The sequence below is a fragment of the Cuculus canorus genome, chromosome 10, assembly GCF_017976375.1.
Source record: "Cuculus canorus isolate bCucCan1 chromosome 10, bCucCan1.pri, whole genome shotgun sequence".
Classification (NCBI taxonomy): Eukaryota; Metazoa; Chordata; class Aves; order Cuculiformes; family Cuculidae; genus Cuculus; species Cuculus canorus.
In genome coordinates this window covers 2,707,760-2,727,017 of record NC_071410.1, presented here as the reverse complement: position 1 = coordinate 2,727,017, position 19,258 = coordinate 2,707,760, and the positions used below count along the sequence as shown (strand labels likewise).

The following is a 19,258-nucleotide window of genomic DNA, read 5'->3' as shown; positions in this document are numbered from 1 at the left end:
CTTTCCCGCTTGTAGCAGAACAGGAGAAAAGCTTCGAAGGACGTCGGTGAATGCATTATTGCCCGAAGGGCACAGTCTGTGGAAGATGTGCAAAGCGAGAGGGCAGGAACTGAAGGAAGAGGGAAGTCTCGGCTGGAGCTAGCACAACACAGCCCAGCGTGGATTGCTCTCCTGCCCGAGAACACTCTGCGGTTGCTCAGAGCAGTGATCTCAGTCTGTAATGTTGGATAGAACACTGACTCACTGCATGGCCTTCCGCGAGTCATTCTACAGATCTGATAGCTTTCCTAATTACCCAAAGGGGAAAACAACATTTACGTTTTACTCACAGGGAATTGTTATAGGTTTAATTTACTTGCAAAGCTATGAAAACATGAAGAACTGTACAATGATGTTGCTTTGCCTTTTAGTATTAAAACAGAAGGGAGCAAATTGGAAATAAAAATGGAAATGATGATTAGTTTTCACAGATATCAACTGCAGGGTTCGGACTGCTTACAGAGATCCTTGTATCAACATGTCAATAACTCATCGTTATCATTAAGGAAGCACAATTCAAATGGATTAGCAGGTTTACTGAAAAGCTTATTTTCTACAGTGCTCACCAGCATAATTCCATTCAACAAACGGCCTGCTGAACACTTGACATTTGCTTCTCTTGAAAGGCGTATTCTTTATTGCAGCAGTTGAAACGACATCATACCCTTGCTCATGATTAAGCCTTTGTATCCACTATTTTTTCAATAGTTGTTCCTGAATTTCTAAACTCATTAGCATTGGAGCAAAATAGTTTGAGTCATACTTTACCATATGCCTTTGGCAATTAAGCAGAATGCCTCAGCAACTTCAACTAAGGTTCTGCTTAAGCAGCAATAATAAATTAGGACTCATTACCATTTTCAAAGTTAAAACATACACAGCCATTTTGGTGGTCAGGGTACGGAAATTTATGTTGGCTTATATTTCTTGCCAAATTTATCTTGTTGCTCATTGTTAATCTGAGGGTTTCAAATCTTGGAAGCATATGTAGGTAAGAGTCAAAGCATTAATATTAACCTTCAAGCGAACAGGGATATTCCTAGCAGACACAGAGCATCAGCTTTACTCGTACGGCCTCAATGTCCAAATCTGGAATGGGCAAAGGCAATCTTCCTTCCATGAAACTCTTCTCTTCCAAAGGACAAGATGATCCCCAGCTATAGTTACAAGAATTTTCTTACCCCATTTACCACAATTCAGAGTTAGCTTTTTGTCAAGGCGATGAAAAGGGTTATCTGATGTTATTCAGAGGCTTATAATGACAACATCTCTTCTGATGAAGAAAAAGAAACTCAATCTTTGGCTTGTGTTTTTAGAAAAAGCATAGGTAAATGTTTTTGAGGTTAATCAGGAGCTATAGAAGTGCTGGGATTACAGATCCTTTTCTTAGAGTTGAAGTTTTTTTTTTTCCCAAGGAAATGCAAACTCAGTCCAAAAGGAACACTGCAAACTTGCTGAATTTACTTGATAAGCAAACTACTTCGGGTTTTATTAAGAAAACAGGCAAAGTTATAAAAATTTCTCTGTGGAAAGCCTGCAAACTCAGCCATTTGGTTCTGACCTGTGCACTGAGTGCCTGGAAGTTTCAGGCAGGCAGTGAGAGTACGTGTCAGATTTGGAGTCTCTAAGGGACGGATCCCTGCATGTTTAACTGGAGGTCATGCAATGCAAGACTATCAGCTACACCTGACAAGCAGCTAAAGTGAAAAAAGCCCAGGAGCTCATTTGTCTAATTTGGTTTCTATAGCTGTTCCCCTAATAACTCTTTAAATTTCGCATGATCACGAAAAGACTCGAGTTTTTCTGGCAGGTACATGTATAGCAATCTTAGATCTACATCCCTGCACATCTTGTCGCCCTGCAGCAGAAAGCTGGAGTCTTCTCCCACCTCCCCCGCCCCAAACCTTGCCTTTTTTCTTTGATAATTTCAATAACTCTTTTCTTTTGATGATTAGACAACTTAAACAGCACTTATCACTAAGTCTGAGTCTGGGCCACTCGAACTGCAGGGTCTGCAGTCTTGATAGAAATTAGCTGTGATGCACATGGGACCATCCTAAGTATCCCAATAGTTGCTACAATATTTTACCTTCAATATTTTACAGCCCTCCATAAGATATCAGATCTGTCTTACTGAGGGACGTTGTGGCAACCTACAAGGGACCCAAAACTGTATTAATTATTTCTTATTGCCTGTACCCTAATGGACCAAAGGCAAGGCTCAAATATAGTCATCTAAATACATAAGCAAGTTTTGAACTTTGTCTCAATGATTTAAATTCTAAATAAATCAGGCTTGGCTTTAATTAACTGTGTGGACTACAAATAAACACTGTTGTCGTCACTTCTGGATAAAACAGAGCTGTGTGGTAGGATGTTAAGTTAAATTTACTGAGATAATGCTGGTTAGTAGTAGGGGTTTACAGCCCAGGGCCTCTTCTGGGAGTCTGGTTCTGCCCCAAGGCCTGGAAAGTGATGATTGCAAAGGCACCGAGGGCAGAGATGAACTAAGTAGTTGTGACAATAATCAAAACTTGATACTGAAGACTGAGACATGCTTGAAATGCCCGGAATTGTCAGGAGTCAAGAGCACATTCTCCTGCTGGAGAAATGTTAAAATGGAACCAACAACCAGTGGAAAAAAATCTTATATAGCTTAACCGTCCTAACACCCTATCTTAAAAGCAAGACTATGCCGTTACTCATTGTACAAATACAGTGAGTTTCTGTTTGCTGACTGTTACAATTTACTCCTGCCGAGTATGGTGCTCAGCCAGCACAAGGTCCGTGTGGAATTCTGGGGCTGAAAGTACAGTAGTCGTCATGATGGCATCACACTTCCCCACTTGGCTATTCCTTTCTACAATCCAGAGAAGAAGAGCGCAAGTGACCAAACCAAACCAACTTGGACAATCTCAGTTATAATAAATTTGATAACGATTACATTTAGCGTGGGAGAATAAAAACCAGAGACAAGAGGGTCACCATTTTAAAAAACAATAGCTGCAAGCCTTTATATTTTAAGGCTATTGTTATAATCTTTCCATTAATCCAACAGGTCAGGAAGTAGCAGGTTTCTGTAGTTCAAGTAAGTTTTATTTGCTAATGTCCTCAATGCTGGATACACTTATTGCATGTACAAGATGTCTGGTAGAAGAAACTACTTAATTCAGGTGAAAAAGTAACTAATGGATATATCCGAGAAAGATATATTCAAGAAAGAGTCCATCCACTTTCACTATTTCTTGCTGTTAAGCTTTCCCTTAAAAATGAAACCAATAACATACTGAGGCATTAAAGGGTAGGATAAATAAATAGTTATGTATCTCCTATCTTTCTTGCATCTTTTCATCAATTAATACTTGCACTTGTATGGCATCTCAGGTTTGTACTATGAATGTTCCAGAGCAGGATTATATCTTTCTTTGCTTTTGAGATTGCATCTACACTTGATGTTATTTGGTTTAAAGGAAAAAACAGAAGAGGAAGTTAAATTTGACTTAATCAAGTTACCTTTGCCTATTAAAGTAGAGATTCCCTTGAACAAACTATTTCATCCATAGAATTTATTCAGTTAAATTTATATTTAATTTCTGGTTAAAACCTTTGTATTATATTTTTTTACATCAGTGGGAAAACTGGATTCCAGAATTCACTGTGAAATTCTTTGCAATACAGAGTTATATTTTGCAATTGATTCTGTACTTGTTATGCTGGCTCCCTTCTCACCAGTCTTGCTTAGTGGGCACCTAAAAAAAAAATCAATGTTTCCCATTTCAGTTCCTAAGGTGCATTATTTTTGCTGTTTTCTAAGGTTGTACAGGTAATATCTTCATTTAAGTGAATAAAGGCTCCTGTAATAGATACGGCTGAAATGATGCCTTTATTTTCCTCAACAAAAAAAAAGCCCAAAACCATAACTGATACGTCTCGCGTGTAACACCAGGCAGAGCCCTCTCAATGAGCTCTTCTCTCCAAATATATCAACTCTCGGCAGTCTGTGTTTCTGCTGCTTTGTCACAGTTGCTGCAATTTGTTAAGCAAAATCATTCATGGGGTAAACTGTGAGTAGTCTCCGATTTGATAATTTGACATGACTGCGTTGATCTTGTTTCATGCATTGTCTTCTTAGATTTGTCAAGCTGGAAAAATATGAAGAAAGCCCCAGACAGCTAAAGAGTTGACAAGTGAGCCGTGGCATTCGTCCCTCTTGGTGTGTGCATCTATTTCATGCACTTAATGGAAATGTTGTTCTTTAGTTTTTTTTTTTAACTTTACCCTTTCAACCAAATGCACAACTGTGCCTTTGCAGCCAGGAGTTGGGTGTGGTGGGGTTTTGTGGCTTTTCTGGGTTTTTTTTGGTTTTGTCTTGTAGATTATAGAAAAAAAAAAAGTTTACTGCTATAGCAAATAAATGAAATAGCTTCTTACTGTCTAAATTATAGAATCATAGAATGGTTTGGGTTGGAAGGGACCTTAAAGATCATCCAGTCCCACCCCCTGCCATGGGCAGGGACACCTCCCGCTGGATCAGGGGCTCCAAGCCCCATCCAACCTGGCCTGGAGCCCCTCCAGGGATGGGGCGGCCACCACTGCTCTGGGCAACCTGGGCCAGGGCCTCACCACCCTCAGCTTGAAGAAATTCCTACTTATGTCCAGTCTAAATCTGCCCCTCTCCAGTTTATCCCCGTTCCCCCTCATCCTGTCACCACAAGCCTTTATGAACAGTCCCTCTCCAGCTTTTCTGCAGCCCCTTCAGGTGCTGGAATGTCGCTATAAGGTCTCCTTGGAGCCTTCTCTTCTCCAGGCTGAACAATCCCAACTCTCTCAGGCTGTCCTCGTATGGGAGGTGCTCCAGCCCTGGGATCATCTTCCAGCCCTCTGATCATCTTATATCAAATATAGTCACATATCACAGAGAATATACACATAATAACTTTGTGATAGACTTTCAATTCAAATGAAACCAATAACATACCCTAAGGAAATCTACCCAAACGGTCACAAAACCTCACTCAGCTGGACCTTCTCTCGCCAATCTTCAAACACATTCACCGGTGCATTCGTGGCAGTCCTAGCACCGCTTAGGCAACTCAAAAAGAGTCACTGGTATGTCAAGCTTGGCGTTTCAAGCTGATCCTTAAAGGAATCTATCAAGATGACTGTAAGATTCTTCATCAGTCAAACGTGGCTACTGGGCTTCAGCCTGCTGTGACCTCGTCCTGTTGGATACCTGTGACACCCTACCTGTCCCACATGAGCAGCCACAGAATATTCCCCAGACAGTCCTTCTGCCATTCTTAGGGAACTACAGGTAAGGGATGAAAAGCTGTGAAAGTGAACCCAAGTCAGGGTTTCTTAATATTTAATGCATGCTGTACTTTTCCTCTGTTATTCAAGGTTTTACCCTCGCTTTCACCCAGTGACTGGCCTGAAGGAAAGCTTTGGAGGAATGAAACATTCTTTATGAGGAAGAGAACTAAGTTTAGCCTGGCCTGGAAAGGCATGGGTGGGTGTTTGGGGTTTTAGAAGGTATTTTTTTTAAAAAGACAGATTATTTACTTGTGAAAGCATTAAATTCTACTTCCACATGTTCTTAAAGAAATCAGATCAAATACTCATTAAATGCCTGACTTAATTATGTATACTATCTATTTATTTACTAGAAACTTCAGATTTTGCAGTGTTAGCTTAGTATCTCCTGTATAACATCATACGTGACTGTAATGTGCGTGCATTTAGTACTGAGTGGTACAGCACTGTAATCACGGAACCCACTACATTAAATGCAGTTGAACTGTGTGACTCCCACAAGAGCTATGCCAATTCACAGTGCTGGTATTTACAGCAGAATTTGATTAAATTAATTTTGTAATTTAAACTAGTACAGAAAGCCAATGCAAATCCTAACTCGCGTGCCTTGGGGATAAACTCACACCTGAAAGATAGTTTGGATTGCGTATTGGATAATGGCAATGGTGTATTGCAGCCCCCTCTGAACTCCTGTCACGGAATGCTGGAGCCAGTGGTTCTCCAAGTGCATTAAGGAGGAAATGGTAGTTAAGTCTGTAGGAAGTAGCCCGTAAGTTGTAGAAAGGAGGAGTGAGGTGGCTAGCATAAAAATAAAAGGTGAAAGATCTTGGAGACTTCCAGCTCTGTACTAGTGCTTTCTGGTGTAGTATTTTCCCCAGACAGGGCATTGCAGCTCTGCTTTTGCACTGATTGCTCCCATGGACATCACAGTTTTTTCCAGTTTCTGGGCCCACAGCTGATTCTGGTCAGAAAATTGTTTTACTTGTGCTGCAACTCATGATCTTCTATGTGAGAACAATAAATTAGAGGAGAAAAATGGCCTCAGACATAAACTATTTTTCCTGGATTTGAAACACGTTTATAGGAACATAAAGGAGGAAGGGGAAGACCTGCTCTTTATGTTTACTTACACCACCACTGGAAAGCTCCATTTCAGGGGTCTCTGTTGGAAAAGTACCTTTCACATTCTGCCTGAATGATCTCCTTGCTTTTCATCAGGTGAGGGATGAAGGACGAAGAGCACTTTAATAAATTCCTTGGCTCTATTTCTCAGAGAACTGTTAAATCAGGACAGACAGATCTGACACAATTGTTCTCCTGCTCACGTCTCCAAGAACTCTTGAAGAGGGGTGATGTCTAATAGGGGGATATGTCTGAAATTTTTAGTTTCCAAGATCTTTTCTTAGGTATGATCTTATTTGTAAGTGAGGACTGAGAGTGAATTCAAACTGTTAAAAGCTGCATTATTCCTGTCCCATTGTCTGAGCTGGCCAAGATCTGTCAAGGAGACTAACACGCCTAAATTTAGGGGAGACAACTGAATGAACTTCAGCGATAACTGGGGTGGTTTAGGGAGATCCTTGAGGAACTCACTTGGTCATCTTCCTAACCTAAAAATACAGGGGATACATGCTCTGAAATTTGCTTGTAGTCAATAGAGATTTAGTCCAATATTCAAAAAGTTTCTTTTAAAATGAAATGTTGTGTTAGAAACTTTGTTATTCGGAAATATTAGAAGTGACCCCTACAAAAACAATCACCATTCTGTTCCAGTGGGTTGCCAGTATTTGTTACATCTTTTGAATGAGAGTAAAAGCTTTATGGGAGTTATTAAAACTGCAATGTTAGCTCAGTCATTGAAGTCAAATATGATCAAATTATTTAGCCTAAAATAGGAACTTTTTTAGTTTAATATTTGGAGCCCATGAGGGGTTTGTAAATGCACTGCACTACATACTTCAGTCACACAAACTTTTTAAGAAAAGTAGATATTATAAAACAACTAAATATTTAATTCAATGCTAATTTCTTTAGGAGCATTAAGCCATAAACGGGTTATCCATGGCATGGTAATAGATGAAGGACTTCTGAGAAATAAGACCTTTAACAAGCCTGGAGTAACTCGTGACCATGGCAAGCGAAAGATGAGCTCATCAATTTAATTATTAATTCATTTCTAAGAACACAACTGCGCTCATGTAAGACCTGACAAAACAGCATGAGCATTAATTTTGCAAACCAGACTCTGTCTGCACCATGCAACACAGCAGGGAAAATCCAACTGCAACAGAATAACCCTTTCTGCTACACACAAATTGATTACTCCCCCTGGTACTCAGTTCTTTCAACAGCAATGCGATATTAAAGGCAGATTATAATATCCCCGGGTGGAAAAATAATTATTAAACAGTGAACCTGAAGTAAGAAACTGTAAAGACAGCTATTAAAACAAAAGCTGGTACACACAGTTGAAGAAAGGGCAAACTTTCCCTGCATAGCCAATAAAGAAATGGTATATTCCTCTCTATATTAGAACTCTTTTACTTTTCAACATGAAAGATCTACCCTTCTGCCAGCATAGAAAATCCAGTTGAATCTTGGGGCGGCAGCAGGAGCGTGAGATACCATGCTGAGCCCAAGCTCTATTTCCTCAGATTACATGGCTAGCAGTTTGCTGGGAAGACCGAGATTTGTGATATTAGCATTTTAAGTGCAGTTTTCATCTATGAATCTCACTTACTCGCTTCAAATTTTGCACAGGATATCTGGGAGAAGGAATTCCAGGATGAGCGTACAAAGCTGCAGGGGATGCCCAGGGATTTTACAGAGGCAGCGTAGAAATCCATCATTTGGGCTGGGGACTGAATTGCAATTACTCTACAGGAACAGCATTGCTGAAGAAAAAATACTGCAAAAAATACTTCAAGAGAAAGTTCACCCTTTGTCTTTTCTCATGGAAAGCAGCCCCAAAATATCAGGAAACAGGCTCTCAGAAATTCCAAACTATGATATAAAAATACCCGCTGGCACCTTTCCAGCTGTTACTCTTCTTGAAAGCTGCAAACTGCCATACAGACAGCTTCCTTGGCTCCCCAGTGAAGAAAAATCAATGAATATTGTAAGAGCAGTTTATTGAATGTATGTCAAGACGTCCTGGTTTTCCTCGAGTCAGAAGATTTTATGGTAGAATAGAAAGATATGATCAATGGCGCTTCAACAAATCATGGCTATCAAAGCAGCTAAAGTCAGGGGAGAGACCGTGCACAGTTAAAAATAGCGGAAGATCCTCACTTCAGTTTTGGAGCAGACAAATATTGGTCACTTTACATACTGAACAGTGGAACATTATTAATATTGGAAAACATATTTTTCAGCTGATTTATATCTTAAAAATGACAGTGAGCCACAGCGAGATACTCCGGAGAAGCAAGCCTCCTCCTCGCCAGTGGGTGATTGGCTGCCCTGGATGGTTGTAATACAGCCAATCTTATACATCAATGCAGTATTTCTTGAAGGGCCACATAAGCTACAGAATATAAATGTTCAATTTAAATGTACTTTTTAGACATTAATATTCCAAAGAAAAAAGTCCAGCTGTATCCTGAGGTAGTCGTGTCTTTCTAAGTCTGTGAACAAAAAGAACTAACCAAAGCTCAAAGTTTCATCTGCCTACGCCAGGGAAGATGTAAGACTTCAAAGTATGGTGACGTTGTGCTGTGTGCCCTTGCTCTTTATGTCAGCTGGGAATAAACAAATTACCTAAGTCACAGGAGGAGGCAGGACATTTGACTCTGCCTGTGAGGATCAAAGGTACCTCCCCACCTTTACCGAACCTCTGCCTTCTTCACCGAACCACAAAAGAGAAACATGGAGTAATTTGGGTTAGAAGAGATCTCTGGAGGTCATCTGTTCCACTCCCTGCCCACTACAGAGCCGGCTTTAATGCTGGATCAGGTTGTTTAGAGCCTTCTCCAGTCAAGTTTGGAATGCCCCCTCAGCGCATCCAAGGACTCATAACACCGCACGGCAATGCCAACAACTTCGCTAGCCTCTGTTCCTTGCTGGGGCAGGGACACAGTGAATAGAATTAATTGCTACTAGCATTTTGTTGTTATTTTTCCTTAAGGGAAGGGAGTTGGTTTTTATTTTAGATTTTATTTCAAATTCTGTCACGGAAAATAAAGGCATCTCAGTTCAATCCCAGTCCTGTTAGTAAAATTACTCCACATTGCATTTCTCCGGTTTTAGGTCATGCCGCATCCCTGCGGATTTTCAGTAGCATGAGCTTTGGCATGTCTGCATTGTTTTTGTATACCAGAAACGTTTATCCCACATTAATATTTCTAGCTTTAATCAACAAAAAATTACAGGTGTGATAAGCTTTATGCCCATGAACGAACAAAAGTTCTAATGAATGTAGATAAGGCCAAAACAACCAACTTCCATGGCACATTTTTGCAGAATTGTGACATGTGACATGACAGCAAATTTCAGCAAAGTGAGCCGCACAGTGTGACGTTTGCATCGAAACTAATGGAGGACCAAGTACTGAGAACGCTATCAATCCACATTACATCATGCTGCAAGAGTATGTGTCTATGTGCGATTAAGTATTATTTTCAATTAATGGAGTACCACAATAAAGAGGAAACATAACTTACCTATTCATTTCTTCAAGGCAGTCTGTTGCAAAGTAGAAGCTCTTTATTTTGGGGTGGCACGCTTTGAAGGCGCTGTAAAAGAAACACAAAGAATGAAAAAAATACCTTTTCTTTCAGTTTGTCTACAAATATGCAACACTGACCTGCTCCACAGTTCTTCAGCACATTACAGATTTTGTAGGCATTTTGATTCTTCTGTCTGAATCTTCCTGAATAAACCTATGGATGGATTCCTACTGTTCTGATTACATCCACATTTGTGAACCCAGCTGGTCCTTTGTAAAAATGTCAAAAGCCCTTGAATGACTTAGAAATGTAAATCCTTTCAATAACAAGTGATGTTCTACATCTGAAAATGTCTTGGATGAATCTGAAAAATCTTGTTGTGTGTATTTAAGTAATATCAGTTGTATTCCAAGGACCTCTGAAGGAAAGAGAGTTTGATTCCCCCACCTCTTCTCGTATATCTAGATGGCTGTGGTTTGTGTCCTGCTCAAAGGATACAGAGGGCTGCCAACTTCTGCATTACAGCTGTTTCATGTCCTTATTGTAACTTTGATTCTCATAGATGAATTTATCAAAGATATTAGTCTACATTAATAAATGAGAAGAGAAGGAATATGAAGATAAATAACCATCCAGAAATTGCATGTGGCTGGGGATAACATTAAAAATAGAGCACTCTCAAATTCTCTCTACTTAGTCAGAAGACTGTAAGATCTCTAGAATAAGCTTGAATAAATTAATGTTTCCTAAGTTTAATAAAATATTTTTTAATCCCTCATCATAATTTTCATCCCATTTGAGCTTAAGAGAAACATATAGAATGTTCTAGGAGATATAAGTAGCAGGTTACCTTCGAGTGGAAGTTGGTAATAATAAAGAAGTTCCTTAAATAGTCTTAAAACTCTTTAAGTAGTCACTTCTAATTCCAGCAATTGCTTTGTCAAGTTACTCTAAACCCAAACATATCCCAGGTACTTTTCATCTTAATCTACTCATCTGTATGTTTTGTGCAATCACCGTGAGTCATTAATAGCCCACGTTTCTTCATCTGCCACCCGACAAATAACAGAGCTGCCAATATTGAGGCTTAAACCTTCTATTTATTGTTACACTATAGTTCCTGATCAGTTTGATGTATCTCACTACTGCTTTTTATTGCATAGCCTGTTCTCACAGATAGCTTTGGGTTCAAGAAGTCATAGTTGTGGGTTGGGTTTTTTTTCCCCTTTGGTGATTTTAAATTTATGCAAAGGTTAATTTATAGAATGAAGAGCTTTGAAAAGTACAAGTAAAATCAGAAATCACTGGAATACTTCCAAAAGCATATCACAACAGGCTTAACTTAGAAGCCTATACAGTTTTACTTGTGTAACTAGTCCAGTATTATGGTAAATTATGCTGTCTGCTTGGCTACGCTGACCCGAGGGGCTGAATAGTTGATGACAAACAGCAGCTGCAAGGCTGACACTGCTCTGTGCTTTACTAACGTGCTTTCTCCTTCCTCAGATGTCAATTCCTCCACCAGCTGCCCCCTGGCTGGTGTAATTCAATTCTATACTCCTCATTTCATGAGGCAAAGCCTGATTCTCACTTCAGACTGGCTGTACACAGGCAGCTCTACACCGCAGTGGAGTCAGTGCAGGCTACACGAGTGCCAGAAGAACCAACCTCAAAATCTTATGGCATGAATGATTATAGATCACATAAAAATGCTTTTTATTAATGCTTTTATATGGTATAATCCCCAAGCTCACCCTCAACTGAGCCATTATTTGAAAGCTATTAAGAACAATAATCATGTTTTTTGCAGGTTTTTTTGTGTGGCTGTAATTAAAAGGGATGTTACTGTCAAGGAAACCACAAACTCCGATCACTAAAGACTATTATTTTGATTAGTTGGCAAATGTTACACCCCCCCCCATTCATAACATTTACGTTAAAATACTGACATTTATATGGTAATTACCAGATGTAAGAATTAGATTAGGAATCACGACACACTGCAGTATGAAAAACCTGGGCTGCAACGTTTTTACTATTAATAGCTTAAATGCAAATGAGCGTGTCATTAATTGCTATGATTTATTGCAGTTTTTCGAGACAAAAATGAAAGCTGAAGAATCTTCACTTGCACGCCCTGATTTTCTTTTATGTATTATTCATATAAGTGTGCACAGTGACGAGCTTTCCTCACCAAAGTTCTGCAGAAGAATGAGACAACAGCAGAGCTGTATTTGTGTGGAGTTTCCTTTCTCATGAGATTAGCAGTAAATTAAGGGTTAGTTTACCTTTGCAGAGAGGGTCATCATAAAACATCTTAATTCCATAAAAGAACATTTGAGAGGTATGTAAGTATTGTTTTGGCATCTAGACATCAATCATTTCAACTGCAGATCCTCATCTCCCCAGCTACTTCATTTAGCAAATGAAAACAGTGAGTACATGAGAAATCCTGACCAGGGAGGAACTTTTCTGATGCCCACTAGATGGCAAACACTTGTTAATTATGCGTTCTGAAAGGCAAGATTTTAATGCAAGAGATTTTGATCGTTATATAAATAGAGTTTTAAACATACTCGCATCAAAGTTATGACTTCTTTTACCCAATCAGCACGATATGGTCTTACTGTCAAATAATCTTATTGTTCTGAGTCTCCTACTTCTTAATGCGGAACTTTTTACTCGCCGTATGCCAGCTGACTGCCAGCAACTCCAGCTGCTCTAGCAAAACAGATGACGTCTGCCAACGGGGAATGTGGAATAATTTTATATATGTCTTTTTACACACACGCATATTCTAGAGTGGTACATTACATGCTGTTAATTACACACTAATTAAAAACTACTGTACCTCCTTACAGAGGTTAATTTTTCATACCCCAAAGTCTTTACCAAGCAAATAGTCCTGCATTTCTATACTGCTTAAGCATTATATGCTCTTTGTAGGGATAATTTTTTGCTGCGATGTCAGCACAGTTTCAGTTGGGCTGAACTCTGTGCCACACCTCCAACTTCTCTCTGTTCCATTTGACCAACCGTCTTCCAGTTCTGATATTCGAGTATGGGCTCGAATTGGAGGATTAAGCGGTAGATCTAAACATTCTAATCCTCTTGATTAATCCTGTTAGAATATCACATGATGGAGTTTCTGCTTGTAAATAGGATTATTTCCCTAGACAGGAAATGTACATACATAAAATAATTAAAATACCAATATTGGGGTTTCAAAGCCAACCTACGATTATGTATTTGAACATTACATTCTTGCAGGAACCCCACCACAATGAAGACAGTGAGAATGGCCTTGCTGGAGAGGCGAATCGGGGTGATGCAACAGGTCAGACTGCTTTCTGTATAACTCCTATCGGCTGTAATGGAGTTTGTGAATGTGTCATAAAGTGTGGAAAGAGCAAGAATTTTTTCAAGGGTAAATCAGTTAAATGCTGCAGGTCTGATGATGCGGAGGAGTTCTCACATGCTAAATCACAGCAAACAGACTGAACAGTTTGTTACCACATGAACATTCCTTAATATCTTTTTGCCTGATGTTCTGATAATTTACTGACTGCACTTTGGGCACTGCTGAATAATGTGTTGTACTGTTGGGCATCTACATACTCTGAAGCATACAGGTCTCTAGAGTTACGAAACTGAGATCCTGATTCTGGGGAAACTTCTGATTTAAATGTTTTGCAGTTCTGTTTCTGGGCTGTGAAATGTGACAATAAATCCATCTTCATCTCCTAGAAGTATCTCAAAGATTATTATTTAGATACACTGGCATTAAGAACTGCGGAAAGGTCTCCAGGGAAATAATTCTAGATGTACAGAGAAATATCAGTAATGCAGAAGAATGACACCTATATTTTCACCTTTGTCTTGTTTTGGAGGGCCCCAGACTGGATGCAGTAATCTAGATGTGATGTGGCGAGTACCAGGTATAGGGGAATAATCACTTTTTCCATCTATTGGCTGCGCTCCAGCGACCACAGCCCAGGAAGCTATTTGCCGTCTTTCCTGTATGGGCCTGCTGGCTGCTGCACTTCGGTTTCCTCTCTACCAGGACTGTCAAATTCATTTCAGAAGAAGTAATAAAGATTACTGAAACTATAGCAACCTTGAAGACATAACTTCATGTCTACCTGTACTTTATTGATGGTGTATCTATAGAATTCTGACTGTAGAGTTCCAACGCAAAGTGCCAACAGCATGGCATATACTCTTATAAATTTAAGACCTAAATTTGCATTAATTATACATTGAATATTGTCACTGGGTGGAGATTTTTTAAAGTTCAGGCAAAGTGCTAGTTAACGATGATTAATTACATATGCAATTCCATCAATCTTTAGTTTTGTGGCTTGACTTCACCACGGGGCATTATAATTATCAGCATCTTTGACAATAACATGATATTCATACCACGCCATGTCACACAAGCTTAAATAAGTAAGATTTCTAATACAGTATGAGAATTTTTAATTATGAAGATGCAAGTGTTGCCTTAAAGCAGTGGAAAGTTTTTCAGTGTCAACACAAGAAGCCTCCTCTCGCAGGGACAAGGTCATTCTACATCCAAATATAGCCTGGAGAGCCAAACCAATCTGAGAGAATGCCACGATTTGTATAATAATCAGGGTATCTTCATTAAATGCATTAGTGAGGCAAATCATCAAACCGACAGAATAATGCATTCAATTATTATATAGTCTTGTGAAAGCTTTGTTAACGCTATTTCATTCAACGTATGCTGTGGACACCAGTAACAGTCATACTACAAAACAGCATTCTCTGACAGAACAGCGGAGAAGACAGATCTATTAATTGTGGTTGTAAGACTTCAAATTCTTTTGTTCAATAAAGTTTGAACATTTCGCATTGATGGCTCTGGAAATAATAAAGGGAAATCCAAGCTGACTCACAAAATCTTCTTAGTTTTGCTCTTGAGAAAGCTGAAAGCAAACTAACACTGTCACGTGATTTTAGCTGGCCTGCTTAATGCACTCAAATACTATGTTCATTTTTCAGGCAATTTTAATTTAGAAATAAAAGAACCTACTAGAAAGAAAAAAAAAAGAACTAGTCTATAACTAGAATACTGTCCTTATTACCTAACTGCCAAGGTAATTGCTTTACTAGCTTTTGCATTAACGTTAAAATGGACTCAGGTCATACAGAAGGAAGAACACAACCAGATTTATGTTTTCAGGTTTCAAGCTTGCAATGAATTTTATGTTACATTCCGGCACCTACTAAACCACCACTATTAAATGAAAAAGATATCCTAAAGTGGAAAGAAGCAGGAACCAATCCTGTAAAATCTGTCTTTTGCTGGCTGTCTGACAAGGAGCCAAGAAAATCCTAACTGAAATGTTTCCCTCCAGCCTAGTGGAGAGAACAATGAAGTGCGAGTTAGAACTTTTGCAGAATATGCTGCGTCAAAATGAGTCCCCACCACCTTACTTGTATTTGTGAAAGGAATGCAGGAGGGTCAAACATCACCAGCACAGCCCGCTGCGTACACTGAAATATGAGCGTGTGCAACACTGCGTTTATTGTACTTTCTCTGCAGTTTTCAGAGGAGCGGGTAAATTAGTGGCAAATGTAAGGTGTCATTTGTATGATGGCAGAAATATATAAATGATCGCACGTGAAGGAAGAAATCAAAGGGGAATTCAGCTTGGCAAACAAAGGGAATACTATTAATATCTTCATTATACTTCTACCCCTGGACCTACCTCTTTTTGAAAGGATTCAGAGCCTGAAGGTACTCAGTTTTCAGTAGTGTGCAAAGTTTTAGTTAATTTGACTTTTTCCTGTGCATATACCCTACAGAAATCATTCCCTGAGAAGTGTTCTGAGGAAATATGTTCTGATGCGTAGAGCAAGGCTCTGGAAGCTATTTTGCGCTGCGCACAATGGCCTCCTGTTTGATCTTGCTTAATTGACTGAAACTGGTTAAGTGGTTTATATTCCAACAAAAGGGTATTATTTTCCCTATATTTCTGTTCGATATCATTATTAATATCTACTCATTCCTTGGAGGAGTTTATAGTGCTCAGTTCGTGTTTAATTTCTATAGCGATACCTTCAGCCGAAAGAAGTGCTAGAAGTATAAACGCACTGTCTTCTAATTCTCAGGCAGAGGTAATTATATCTCCAGAGAAGACCAAGCGACTGAAGAGCCTTGATTTTCTGATGGATAGCCTCTAGCATAATTCAGATCTTCAGTATTTTTATTGTACGGGTATTCACAGTTGTAGGACTTTTATTCCTGAGACCAGAACTGCACAACAGTGGAAAAGCACAACAAAACTTCACGATGCTTAGTTATAAGTAGGAAAGCTTCAGTGAGAGAGAGTTTGTAGTATTATCCTGCTGTTTGACAGCTACTCATCCCAGTCCCCAAACTGCTTGCAAACAATTTCCAATGCATGTCTGTTATTAAATATGATTTAAGCGTGACAAAGCGTAGCATATTCTTGTTACTGGGAGCATAATGCAGTAGGAGCAATATGCACATAAGCAATAACGCAACGTTCATTTTGCATATGGAAACTAAATATTTTAGCATTTGAGAATAACACAATATCGGGTATGTAAGCTTCCTCCATAACTGAGAAAATGGAAACTATAGTCTTCAACTCTTGCTATAATACTTTTTATGGTTTTGCCTACAAGAATTGGTTTTTTGCACACTTGATTTTTATCAAGATGACTGTACTGAACCTAAGAAAGTTTTATCTCTTGCCTAATGTATCTTCATTGGACTTTTCACTTTAATTATTTAACTGTTGTAGCTGGGCCATCTGGAAAGCTAACCAGAGAGTTATGGAATTTATATTAAGTTGTATCTTTTATAAAAAACACTAAAGCTAAGTGGGTCTCTTGTGTTATATTTACAGATTTCAAGGTTTTCTGTGTAACTTCCTTCTCTGGACTTTGCAGATTTTCAGTACTCTATACAGTATATTTCCAAGAGCCATCCTTTAATTTGTAAACATAATTGACACATTACTTACTGTTTTCGTCTGCATTCAATTGCTCTGTCTATCCTGAACTCAGGTAAACTAATGAATCCTTCTGCTTTTTCATCCTATTAAAAGAGAGGAAAAGAGAAGAGAAAAGTGAGCAGTAGCCATTTGAGTCTCACGCTGAGAACAACCATTCAATCAATTGAAATACTTTAAATATTTTGCCCGTAACGTTTTTACATTAAAAATAAAAATGTATTTGCTTCATTACACGTTATCAATAACTTTTATGAAGTAACTAAACAACAGTTTCTTAAAGGAGGCACAGTCCTCCTAATTCCCTTTTGCTGGGGACTACAGAAACCCTCTCAGCACCAAATACAGCACCGAAAATGGCATTCCAGACACTAATAGCTACAGAGAAGAAGTCTCAGTTTCTTCATCATGTAGCCTGCATTTTAAAACTGGTTTGTGGATGCTTCCTTTTGAAGTCACGATTGTGCCAGCAAGCGTGCTATGAATTATGGCTTGGCTGTAAACAACAGACTGAAAATCAGTGGGACGGGTAATGATTATCACCTTGTGCGTAACAATGTCAAACAAACAAAACTTATGACAGAAAACCCAAAGGTCTTTATCATCCACAGCCTGAAACAATACAGTTTTGGGCTGACAAGAAAATACTAAAACTGAGAATAGTTATGCTAGCAAAATTGTCCACTCGAAGAAAATGGAAAATATGGACTAAAGTACCAGTAATCAAAGCAGGCTGCGTGCAGGCAGTTTAGATCAGGCACCGAGGCTCAATGCATACAGATGGAAGAAAAGCAGCCCAACGATTTTTGGCTCCTCCCCTCCATTATTTTTTCCTCCATATACGCAGATTGTACAAGCGTAGGCCCAGTGGTTTTCAATAAAATTTCACCAAGAACAGCATTTTACACATGAGAAACTGCAAACTCCAGACTAATTCAGCAAAAACCAAGAGGAACATCTCTATCAGAAGAACTGTCAGAGAAAGAGATCTCTATAATGAGACTTTCACATCTGCTTCACATAATGCTTAGCTAACACGAATGGTTATGCTGCTCATACATCCCCCCAAAAGTGAAACTCAAGAGAGCTGAGTGTGAACCCTGCCTTAGTTCAAATAAATACTGTCTGTGGAAAAATATTAATTACTGACCTGTTCCTTTCTTTAGTGTGCTATGAACATCTGCTGTTTTATTAAGCTTGGACGTGGAATTTGAGACTACAAATAACTGCAATTCCAATATTCCCAGCTAGAGTGACCCAGACCTCATAGTTCAAGTGGCAGTTCACCAACATATCCTACCGTGTATTAAAAATAGACTTTCTTCAAAAGAATTATAAAGCTTAAGGTTTAATTTTGGCTTTCTCCTAAAGCAGAGTCTACTCACATTCTGGTTTGTATACCAGTACAAGGACGAATCCTTCAGAATAAACCAGTATTTTTTCCATTTCTGGGTGAAATAACCTTTGGCATCCTTTTTCTTCCATAGCCAACCTTCACAATCTCCGTGCCCCAAGTCTTTGCAGGAAATCCGTCTTCTGCTCCCACTTGTTAGAGAGCTCCCTAAGAACACATAATAGTGTGAGACATCTCACTGAACGAAAGAGGGAAAGAACTGTTCTCGATATAAACACGCTGCTAATTTTTAATGATGATTTGATTCAAAATCCTTCCAGCCAAATCCTCCACAGTTTCAGGCAGAGGAGATTGCGTGAACAATTTCCAAATTCCACAATGCACTGCAATTGTGGTTCCAGCATGAATAAAAAATAAATAGGGCCTGTTTTATGTAATGGTTTATTTAATCTTTAGAGGGTTTGTTCCTCTTAGGGCTGCATTTTTACTGATTAAGATGGACATTGTCATTCCGAAGTAAGAATGTATTCATTTAGCCCTCAATCTGAAACTCAGAGTATGACATACTCCGCATACAGATGTAAACGCTGCTTCTTCCATTTATCACAGAATCATTAAAGTTGGAAAAGAACTCTAAGTAATCACCAAGTCCAGCCGTCAGCCCAACACCACCACCCTGCCTGCTGTGTCCGTATCATCCGTTGCTACTTTTAGTAATAGAAGGCCTGTCAAACTCTGGGAATTTTTAAACTCAATTTTTATAGTCTGTATTTATAGTCAATAAAAGAGAAAAATCATCCACTTCCATAAAAATGCACATGCTTACATTTCTTCTATCCTGCATTTAAATGAACAACATTTTAGCTTTACGGCAT

The 19,258-nt window shown here is 39.0% G+C and overlaps 1 protein-coding gene across 1 annotated transcript in view; it reads right to left on the bottom strand.

Moving 5' to 3' along the window:
• LOC104054314 (connector enhancer of kinase suppressor of ras 2) overlaps window positions 1-19,258 on the bottom strand; it is a 183,636-nt gene that overhangs the window by 13,234 nt on the left and 151,144 nt on the right. The window contains exons 17-19 of the mRNA XM_054075876.1: window positions 18,415-18,590; window positions 17,042-17,115; window positions 10,014-10,085 (exon numbers count right to left, since the gene is read on the bottom strand). Coding sequence (XP_053931851.1) covers window positions 10,014-10,085; window positions 17,042-17,115; window positions 18,415-18,590 — 322 coding nt within the window. The remainder of the gene's footprint in view (window positions 1-10,013; window positions 10,086-17,041; window positions 17,116-18,414; window positions 18,591-19,258) is intronic.